This window comes from Heteronotia binoei, chromosome 13 (genome assembly GCF_032191835.1).
Source record: "Heteronotia binoei isolate CCM8104 ecotype False Entrance Well chromosome 13, APGP_CSIRO_Hbin_v1, whole genome shotgun sequence".
NCBI classification, from domain to species: Eukaryota; Metazoa; Chordata; class Lepidosauria; order Squamata; family Gekkonidae; genus Heteronotia; species Heteronotia binoei.
In genome coordinates, this window is record NC_083235.1 from 31,253,503 (window position 1) to 31,264,701 (window position 11,199).

An 11,199-nucleotide genomic window follows, 5' to 3' on the forward strand; every position below is an offset into this window, starting at 1 on the left:
ACCTGAAATTCTCAGAATCTTATAGAGCTGCAATTCCATCTACTGTGAAGCTTTCACCATTTCCCATATTTCACCATTGTTCCAGTTCTTGCCAAAGCAAGCCAGAATACCAGAGCAGAAACAAAATGTTGCAGAAATTGGACAATTCAAAATAATGTCTCAATTCTGTCCTTCAAATTGTTGACTTTTCATATTTTTTAGTTTTGATGTCTTAAGCCATCAAAATATTAATGCATCTGCTTAATGGATGTATACGTCAATGCAGTTGACGAAGTAAGCTCTGACACATGGAAGATTATGCTGGAATAAATTTTGTCTTGAAATTCCTTTGTGATGTGTCCCACAGCAGGCTAGCATGGTTACCCATTTGCAATCAACATCTTAAGACTTGCTGATGAATTTTAAAGTGGCAGTGGGGCCTACATACACAGGTGCCATCAAGTTGCAACTGGTGGCCCCAGCAAGGGGCTTTCAAGCAAAAAGCAAAAAGCAGAGGTGGTTACCATTGCATCCCTCTGCAGAGTCTTCCTTGGTGGTCTCCCATCCTAGTACCAACCCTGTTTAGCTTCAGAGATCTGACAAGGTAGGGCTACCATGCTGCCTTCTCTCCCCAGTGTATATATTCAGCTCAAACTGCTGCATGTGCATAGGTTTGAATCAGGACAAATAAATCCAGTTGCACTAATAACTAGGAATATTGGGGCAGGAAAAATCACGTTCAGGAGAACTTGCTTGAAAAAGTTTCTTTTTGGGGGGTGGGATCTGTATTTATTTCCACTCTAATTCTGGCAAGGATTTATTAACATGACTACTTCCTCTCCCCCCCCTTCCCTTCTTGGCTCAGAAACGTGGGGTCTCCTCTGAGGAGGAGGAAGGAGAAGTGGACAGCGAGGTAGAACTGCCACTCCGGCAAAGGTAAGTGATCAGGGACAGATGGTTTATCAGCTTGTTGCGAGCACACTGGAATGGGGATTGGTGCCAGCTCTCTTTTAGGGAGTCTATTTTTCTGGAATACATTTGTTGTAATTGTTAGTGTTATTTATTTGTCCACATTGTCCTGTTTAAGATGAATTCAGAATCACATTTACTAAGCTTCAGTGAAACACTAATGAATAAATGCTTACTCCAAGTTTTTTCTCATGAATATTAGTAACATTAGGATTGCCATAGTTCTATGCAGATAATTCTATGCACACTTTCCTCGGAGCAAGTTCCCTTGAATATAATGGGACTTACTTCTGAGTACACATGTGCTGTTAATCAGTCAGACTGATCAATTTAAAACATTTTGATCAATTATCCCAATTAATTAGGCAGCAAGACTGTAGGGGTTTTTATTACTAATTTAATGCATACATCTATAAAAACTTCATACAGTAAGTGCCATTTCTGTGTTCCAGAAAAGAAAGAATGCCTCTTCTAAAATGGGAGAATGCTTCTTCTAAAGCAGGAGTGGCCAAACTGTGGCTCAGGAGCCAGATGTGGCTCTCAAAGCCCACACGACCCCGTCGGCTACCTTGGAGAAGGCATTTCTCTGACCAACAGGGCTCTTCTCATGTTCTTAAGTTCATTTCCCCATTGAGGCCTTTGCTAGAGAGGAAAGACTTTGCCTCACCTGGCTTCCTTTTTTTCCTCTCCAGGCTCTTCTCTTTAGCTTTCCTTTCATTGCTCCTTCACTCACAACTTTCCAGCTGTGCCTGCTCCCTGCCTCCTCTCACCACCCATGTCAAGTACATCTGGTCCTGTACTACTCTACCGCTGCAACCCTGCTCCAGGTGCAATGGAAGTGATTCCCCAGAGACACCATGTGCCACCTCACCTGGCCTTGTGACCAGTGGGGTAAACGCCAACCACTGTCCCTGCCATAATTCTGCCACAGAAGCTTTCTGGGTAAACGTGGGCCAGTCAGTCTCAGCTTAACTTGCCTTGCAAGGCTGTTGTGAGGATGAGGAGGAGAGGGAAATGATGCAAGCTGCTTTAGGTTCCACTGGAAGAGAAAAACGAGGTGTAAACAAAGTAAATAAATAAACTCCCCTGTAGGGGGTGAACAAACATGTGGACAAAGGAGACCGATAGATGTTGTTTAGCTTGACTTCCAGAAAGCTTTTGATAAAGTTCCTCATCAAAGGCTCCTTAGAAAGCTTGAGAGTCATGGAGTAAAAGGACAGGTCCTCTTGTGGATCAAAAACTGGCTAAGTAATAGGAAGCAGAGAGTGAGTATAAATGGGCAGTCTTCGCAATGGAGGACGGTAAGCAGTGGGGTGCCGCAGGGCTCGGTACTGGGTCCCATGCTCTTTAACTTGTTCATAAATGATTTAGAGTTGGGAGTGAGCAGTGAAGTGGCCAAGTTTGCGGATGACACTAAATTGTTCAGGGTAGTGAGAACCGGAGAGGATTGTGAGGAACTCCAAAGGGACCTGTTGAGGCTGGGTGAGTGGGCGTCGTGGCAGATGCGGTTCAGTGTGGCCAAGTGCAAAGTAATGCACATTGGAGCCAAGAATCCCAGCTACAAATACAAGTTGATGGGGTGTGAACTGGCAGAGACTGACCAAGAGAAAGATCTTGGGGTCGTGGTAGATAACTCACTGAAAATGTCAAGACAGTGTGCGTTTGCAATAAAAAAGGCCAACGCCATGCTGGGAATTATTAGGAAGGGAATTGAAAACAAATCAGCCAGTATCATAATGCTCCTGTATAAATCGATGGTGCGGTCTCATTTGGAGTACTGTGTGCAGTTCTGGTTGCCGCACCTCAAAAAGGATATTATAGCATTGGAGAAAGTCCAGAAAAGGGCAACTAGAATTATTAAAGGGCTGGAACACTTTCCCTATGAAGAAAGGTTGAAACGCTTGGGACTCTTTAGCTTGGAGAAACGTCGACTGCGGGGTGACATGATAGAGGTTTACAAGATAATGCATGGGATTGAGAAAGAAGAGAAAGAGGTACTTTTCTCCCTTTCTCACAATACAAGAACTCATGGGCATTCGATGAAATTGCTGAGCAGACAGGTTAAAATGGATAAAAGGAAGTACTTCTTCACCCAAAGGGTGATTAACATGTGGAATTCACTGCCACAGGAGGTGGTGGCGGCCAGAAGCATGGCCACCTTCAAGAGGGGTTTAGATAAAAATATGGAGCAGAGGTCCATCAGTGGCTATTAACCAGTGTGTGTGTGTATGTATATATATATATAAAATTTTGGCCACTGTGTGACACAGAGTGTTGGACTGGATGGGCCATTGGCCTGATCCAACATGGCTTCTCTTATGTTCTTATGTCCCCCTCAAATCAGGTCATGGTTTACATTCCACCCATTTTTATCCTTTATTAGCTGTATCATGTGAATCCCTGTGGTCAGGGCTTTTTTTGTAGCACGAACTCCTTTGCATATTAGGCCACACATCCCTCTTATGTAGCCAATCCTCCAAGAGCTTACAGGGCTCTTAGTACAGGGCCTACTGTAAGCTCCAGGAGAATCAACTATAATCATTTATCCAAAGTTCTGTTTCCCTTTGAAGAGAATCCAGATTCCAGTCCTGTTATCTACTTCCTGGATAGTGCAGTATATCTCTCTGGAGATAAATGTACCCTAGCCATACTTGATAGAATGAGGGTCTCCATTAATCCCCCCCCCAATAACTAAGAAGCTTCTTTTTCTTCCCTTCTTGCCCAGGTGGCCTCAAGCAACCAGCAAACGGCAGTCGCTCTCCACCTTCAGCTCTGAGAACTTCTCTGATGGGGATGGTGAGGAGGGTACTGGCAGCGAGGGCACCACAGCCTCCCACAGTGGTGGCACACCCGACGTGGCCAGCACCAATACAGATGAGCGCCTGGATGCCGAACGCTCGGATGATGACCTCCTGGGGCATTCTGACGGGCTATCCGAAAAGGAGGCGGCTATTCAGCTCGTCAAACACCAGCTCAGTGCTGACCAGAATGCTGGAGAGGTGAGTGTTCTTTAAGAAGGGAGGGGCAGTGCCCCCTCTCTTGCAGGAACATGAATACCCCAAGCACTGTAGTTCTGCTCTGCCTCGGGATTCTTTCCTATGTTGAACATGGGAGATGAATCTTGGAGAGGGGAGTACAAAAATTTGGCTAAGATCAATATTACTGAAGAAAAATTGTGGTCTCTAGGGTATACTTGACCTAGATTCCCCAGGACCATCAGCTGACTTAGTATGTGCTATGGCCCCAGTTTTCCTTGTTCTTCTTTGCTTTAGTACTACACAGGTGTACAAAATTATTTGAGACAAGGAATGTGCACTGGGGAAAATATATATATAATTTTAGTACCATGCTGTAATTTTAAAAAGGGAATATGTATTGATTTGTAACCAGGGCTTTTTTTTGTAGAAAAAGCCCAGCAGCAACTCATTTGCATGTTAGGCCACACCCCCTGACATCACCATTGTTTCATACAGGGCTTTTTTGAAGAAAAAGTCCATCAGGAACTCATTTGCATATTGACCACACCTCCTGTTACCAAGCCAGTAGGAACTGCGTTCCTGTTTGTTCCTGCTCAAATGTTCCTGCTCAATAATGTTGTTGTATTGTGAATACTTGTCAGTTCCATTTCTGTTTTCATTAAGAGCTGGTTGGATGTCTGCCCATTGTTTTCCTTGTAAGAAAAATGGCAGATTTTCTTGAGTAGGCTTTTCACCAAATAGTATTATCAAAGTCTACCCTCACTTCTGAAGACTCGCTAAGTTTCAAGTGACTTGGGGTCTGATTTTACAGCCACTTGAATAAGGTGCCCCCAGCCATCCTCTCTGCATAGTAAGAAAAGGCATACAGAGAGGGGAGGTGTTAGGTTTTTAATGAACATAGTAACTTGTGAGTACAAGTAGTCCATCAAAAGTGTGAAGATACACCCCTTCCAACCCTCCCAGCAATTAACACAGAACAATGGTCACATTCAACAGCCAGTTTCCTTATCACTACCCTTCCAGGAAGCCCCACCAAACAATGGGCACATCCACAAACCAATTGCCCTTTCATCACACCCCCTCCAGCCTATAAATAGCAGCTCTCCAGCAGCCCTGGCCCCACTCAATGCACAGCAGCCAAGAAGGTCTGAGCGCCTGCTCCAGCTGCAACGCCACTGAGGATGTTCTCTGCAGCTGAGAACGAAACGTCTGGAAGGAAAACTTTCTCCAGTAGAACACGGCACTTGAGCCCAAAAGATTCTACAAACCCTAATGATGTTACCAGCTGTGAAAACCTGAAATCTTTGATAAAAGATTGTGTGACTGGCCAAGGCAACTCACCTGACCAGTCCTAGGTTTATGATTGGTTGGGGAAAATGCTATTTTCTGGAAAGGAGGGAAAACATTTAAAAATAAACAAACTACGGTAGGCTCCATTACATTTCTGAGAATTGTCTCACAGGGTTGCTATATCTGGGAGTCATTTCAGGATGACTGCCTCAGATATAGCCAATGTGATCTGATTCTAGGCTAGAGGTAGCCAAACTTGCTTAACATTAGAGCCCCATAGAATAAACACCAGATGTCTGAGAGCCACAAGACATAAAGGGAAGAAATGGATATTTTATCGAATTTGCTGAAAGGTATACCTGAGGATGAAGTCAGTGTTAAATGGGGTAAATTTTACAAGTGGTTAGAGAGAAAAAATTAATTTTTTAGACCATATTTTATTGACGTTAGGCTTCTAAATAGAAAATTTATGTACACATATGTTGTGTTAATTATTAATATGCTTAGGAATGTACCCCAAACGACCTCTACAGGGATAAATGTTAAGTATATCGCAGAAGGAATATTTCTTTTCTCTGTTTATAGAGTATAGTAATATTGTAGTCTGTGAACCTGATGAGTGGTTAATAAATTTTATTTGCACGAAAAAAAAAAGACATAAAGGGAAGGAAGGAAGGAAGGAAGGAAGGAAGGAAGGAAGGAAGGAAGGAAGGAAGGAAGGAAGGAAGGAAGGAAGGAAGGAAGGAAGGAAGGAAGGAAAATACATGGGAGAGAGGGAGGTGAAAAGAAAGCAACTTTAACTTTAAATGCATTCTCCAAGCTGCTTGCTGACTGCTTGGAGAAGTGATTTAAAAAGGCAAATGCCTTCTCCAAGCCAGCTGACAGGGTGGTGCGGGCTTCAAGAGCCCTCCTGCACCACAGTTTGGCCACCCATTCTAGACAAATCAGACAAATTTTCAGAGTCAGTAGTCCACCTCAAAGCAGGTCATGGTTTACCCCACTGCACATTCACATGTGGTATCTCAAGCATGAAACCTGAGAAAATCAGGTTTCACTTTTAAAATATCATTGTCTGTTCCTCATGGGAAAATGGATACAACCATTTTTACCAGTATCTCAGAAAGAGAGTAGAGTAGATAAAGACATTGTTTGTGTCGTGTATATTTCTTTGCCCCTTTCCTGGGGACTAAAAACATGACATTTGTTCTGTGCTGCAGTCATCTAGAAGTGAAATTGAAGCTGAGGTTCCACACAGTACTTAGTATAGTGCTATATTACCCCTTCTATATTTCTACTCCAAAATAGGCTCTGATGACCATCAAAGAGTCAATGCAATTTCTATTCCTTTGGCTTTCAGCTTAATTAATTATTTTCTGTTTTTTCTGCAACTGGCTGGTTTTCTTCTGGCATTCATAAATCGATGGTTAATTGTCAGTCCTCGGGAAGGTGGGGAGCTTAATTGTTTTGCAGAAAACTTTGTTGGTCTAAAAGGTGCTCCTGGACTCAAACGTTGTTCCCCTATTCACTTTGTAAACAACCAGAATCACGACTCATTTTTTTTCTTGTTTCTGGTTGTAATAGTGCAGTTACAAAATAAGAAGAAATAAATTAAAACAATGAGTATTGACTTTTTTCTTGTTGTTCAGTCGTACAGTCGTAGCTGTCTACAAAAAGAGAGAGAACTTTACCATTCCCTCCCATTCAACAAGAGTTGATTTTTGTTTAATGAATGCTGTAAGAAAAAAGACAATACAAAGTTAACTACTTAACTAGAAGAAAATGAGAGGAAAATTTGTAGGGACTACAGTTCTGAGAAACCTTGAAGAATCTCGCTACTGTGTCTCCACCTGTCCAGAGACAGTTCCGCACTACACATTCAGTAGCTGGAATTGCCATAAATTGTATTCAGAGAGCTACAAAATAAAACACAGAAAGCGCTGAAATGAGATGGGTTGTTGAGTAAATCTTCTAGAGTCACCGTCAAAATAGTTTGGAAGTAAAGGGCTAGAGTGGAACTACCTTTAGACTGGCAGGTGGAATCAATTATGGAAAACAACCTATTTTGCATGATGTGCATTTATTTAGAAAATTTATACGCCAACTCTCTGGAGACCTGCAACAGATTGTTTTCTATTTTTCATGCAGCTAACTTGTGGCTTCTGATTTGCCTCAGTCTTTCCAACCAAATTCTGTGTAAAATCTGCTCTAGTATTTTACATAAGAGCAGGTTCTTTCCTGCCTTCCACTTTGCCCTGACTCTTTTCTCTCCTGCTCTGTCTGTCTCTTTATAGGGTCCTGCTGCCTACGAGGATTCGGACTGCGACAGCGCCGAATTAGACCATTCCGGCAGTGGGGAGGTGCAGAGACTGCCGGACATGTCCAGTTTGTGATGCCACCTGCTTAGCCTTCCTTGCCCCCGAGCTCCAGGTTGTACAGATCCCAGACCCCTCCTCTGCCTCCCTGCACCGACACCTCCTCCCCAGATATTTATATAAATAATCTATAAAGCTCTATATAAATCTATATATCTCATAATCTCTGGAGGGGAGAGCCAGTGCACCTCCTTCCCTTTGCATCCTCTAGGACTGGTTGGGGGTCAAGGGTCACTTCCTGCCATCAGGGGCTCGCTGCTTCCACTTTCAAGCAGCTGGAGACATAGAACAAAAGACCTCGTCGAACCCACCGCTACTGGACCCTGCCCCGCAGCTCAGCAGAAGGGCTTTCTACCCAATCTGAGGCTATACATGGGAAGGAATAGATCCCTTTCCTTAAGAGTCCTGAACACTGCAGGATCCAGGAGAAGACCAACTAGCTCTACCCCGGCCTGATGAGCCACCCAGGGGGGGCAGAGAGACACACAGAAGACTCAAGCTGGAAAGTGGTGCTTTCATCTGCCAAGGGAAGCCGCAGGGGTACTCTGGAGTCCACGATGAGACTCGTGCATCCCAGGCACCAGACGGTCTCTTGAGATGGACTCAATGCATGTTTGGGCCACAGTCAGCACGGAAACTTCCCCCCAACCCACAGCTTGAAAATAAGTCGTTCCCTCTTCCTTCCCCGCCCAATAGAGCCCTATTTCACAAGTAACAACCAAAGCCTGTGCAACAATGCCCCCAACCCCACCATCCCCCCTCCCCACACCTCCTTCCCATCACACACAAGACACTCCGCTTCTGGGAATCTTGAGTTCAGAGCCCAGAAAACGGCATCATTTCCTCACTTCCCTCAACAGCCTTGATGTGACCCATTCCAACTTCGGGAATGGAGGAAAAAAAAAATCCGCTCCATTGTGCTCTCTGCTGGCACCAACATGCACTGCACTTTTTAATTTATTTATTTATTTTTAATTTATAATGAGGAATGTTTACATTTGCACTTAACGTGTGTCCTTGTCGAGGGAAGGGGGGGATCTGTGTAATGGGGAGGGAGGGGGTGAACACGAGGGGCAGGAAGCAAGATTTGGGATGTCCCCCCCCCAATTCTTGCAAACTTCTGTCATGCTTAAAAAAGAGAGAAAAGGAACGTCTGTTGAGTTTACACTTATGAGGAAAAGCCCCTTTCCTCTTGGTTTCTCAGGTGAAGGTCTTGGTTTGGAGAAAGACATTGTATTTTTGTTGTTGGTTCCTTTAACTTCATTGCTTCTTCGTGTTTGATCAATGCCCCCACTCACCCAGGATGTGCGACGTTTAGGGCTACAGTCCTATGCACACTTACCTCGGAGTAAGCCACATAACGGGACTTCATTCCAAGTAGTTCTGACTGGGAATGCATAGGTAGGGTTGCCAGCTCTAGGTTGGGAAATACCTGGAGTTTGGGGGTCAAAGCTTGTGGAGAGTGGGGTTTGGGGAGGGGAGGACCCTCAGCAGGGTACAATGCCATAGAGTCCACCCTTCAAAGCAGCCATTTTCTCCAGGTTAACTGATCTTGGCTCATCTGGAGATCAACTGTAATAGCAGATCCCCAGATGCCAGCTGGAGGTTGGCAACACTATTGCATAGTACAAGTTAAGTGCAGGCATGGGGGTCAAAAGGACTCAGAAAAGCCCCCGCCAATGAAAAAGGCAATTTGGCTGGGGTGTGGGAGACGGGAGTCTGAGCCATGAGTTTTGGGATCACGGCAGCCCTCCTCCCTAGCTCCTGACAAATTAGCATGAGGTTCCCATGGGCCCTGGAAAATGGCAACAATGAATGGTACCCACCTCCAACATGAATGGCAATTGGCTGTCTAAAATGTCTTCCTGTGCTCTGTGCCAGGATGAGCTATGCCCCCTCCATGTGCCAGCTGTGTTCTCATCTCCGTCCATGGGTCAGAGGCTTGCCTTCCTGTGTGCGTTTCATCACCTCTCTGAGGGGATTTTTGTAGGCTCTACCAGAACAGCCTTGAAAAGGTACTGTGAAAGCTTCTTTCAGGCAGGCAGGCCTTCATTGGGACAAGAGTAGGCCTCAGGCCTGCTCATCTGACCAAAAATCCTGCCTCTCTCTCCCCCCGCTTCCATTTCAGATGTGTGTAGCAGGCTGAATTTACTAGCGAATGTGAGAAAGATGCTTCACATGTGTTCAGGGTTCCTCTCATCTTTCTTCCTCAGTTACACAGCCTGGGGTTTGAGGCCTATTACTGAAACTGTGGTGTCCCAACCTGTAACTGTGATATGCACTGCACAGACTAACAGCAGAGAGGTGATCGGGCTGATTCCTGTCAGAAAATTCATCCAGGAACCCCTTTAGCATCCAAGCTAGGGTTGCCAACTCTAGGTTGAGAAATACCTGGAGATTTTAGAGTGGAGCCTGGGAAGGGGAGGGACCTCATCTTGGTACAATGCCAAAGCAGCCATTTCCTCCAGAGGAACTGATCTTGGTCATCTAATGATCAATTGTAATAGCAGGAGGTCTCCAGTTGCCACCTGGAGGTTGGCAACCCTGACAATGCTGTCTTCTCATAATAGTTTGATGCTTTCACTGTTTCCACACATGCTGAATAATTCACTTTCAGTCCACTTTACTGATTTTGCCCTTCACACAGTAAAATCCAGTTGCAAAGTACACTGAAGTGAGTTGAAAGTGCATTAGTCAGTTTGTGTGAAAGCCAGTAAAGTGCAGGCTTTGCAAAGAAACAGAACCTATGTTTTTGCCTGCCTTGATACATCATGATCAAAACAAGAGATCTCATGGATCTCTGCCAATCCTACACTGATTCCAAACAAACAAGAAAAGCTATCATGCTCTCAAATAGGTGCAGTTATTTAAATCTTCTGAGCTTAAAAGGGAAAAAAGGAGGAAGGGAGGAGATCAAAGAACTGGCCAGTCCTATTTCATCTTGGCAACCTTTATGATCAGGGAGGTCCAACTAGGTTGAGAAGCCCATTGAGTTGTATCCAACACATCCATCCAGCAGATGGTATGAGCAGGGAGTGAATGTCCCTGGCCCAATTCCGTAGGCAGGCCACCACCCTTCTTCATGCTCCCGAGCCCAAAGCTACCCCTCCTCCAGCCACCCACAGCTTGGCGAAATCACTGTGTCTTCCAGGTCTGGCCTCAGTTCCAGGCCATTTGAACAGATGGGTAACAAGGGCTCTGTTCTCCCCCTCCCCCAAGAAAAAAACATGAATTCCAACTGCAGGTAGGAAGCACGTAAAAGCAGCCAACCAGCTGAAGCAAACCAACCGTGATCTGTTAAGCGCTTTTCAGGGGGTTAGCATTTATGGTGCTCTGAAGAGCATCTGCAGTTGATGTGTCAGCCACAGACTAGAGAAGAAAACTGTGCCCCAGACTGCCTTCGACAGGACAAATGGGAGATGGCAGCAGATTTACTTGTGCCTGTTCTCTCTTACTCTTTCCACAGGAAGATTGTGCAGAAATGCAAAATGGGAGGCTTTTAAATAATAGGGCATATCCCCAACCATATCAGTGGCAAACTTGGCAAAAATGAGTTCAAGCCCCTCAAAATTTCACATCTAATTTTTAATGTATGGCTGTCCACACCCTGA

At 44.7% G+C, this 11,199-nt stretch overlaps 1 protein-coding gene across 2 annotated transcripts in view; it reads left to right on the forward strand.

The window, feature by feature from the left end:
* The window catches only part of MAP3K12 (mitogen-activated protein kinase kinase kinase 12), a 178,256-nt gene extending 169,410 nt beyond the window's left edge, over positions 1–8,846 (forward strand). For both annotated transcript variants that reach the window (XM_060252246.1, XM_060252244.1), the window contains 3 exons: positions 845–915; positions 3,674–3,947; positions 7,508–8,846. In XM_060252246.1, the coding sequence (XP_060108229.1) occupies positions 845–915; positions 3,674–3,947; positions 7,508–7,606 (444 nt within the window). In that variant the 3' untranslated portion in view covers positions 7,607–8,846. The remainder of the gene's footprint in view (positions 1–844; positions 916–3,673; positions 3,948–7,507) is intronic.
* The last annotated feature ends 2,353 nt before the right edge of the window (positions 8,847–11,199 follow it).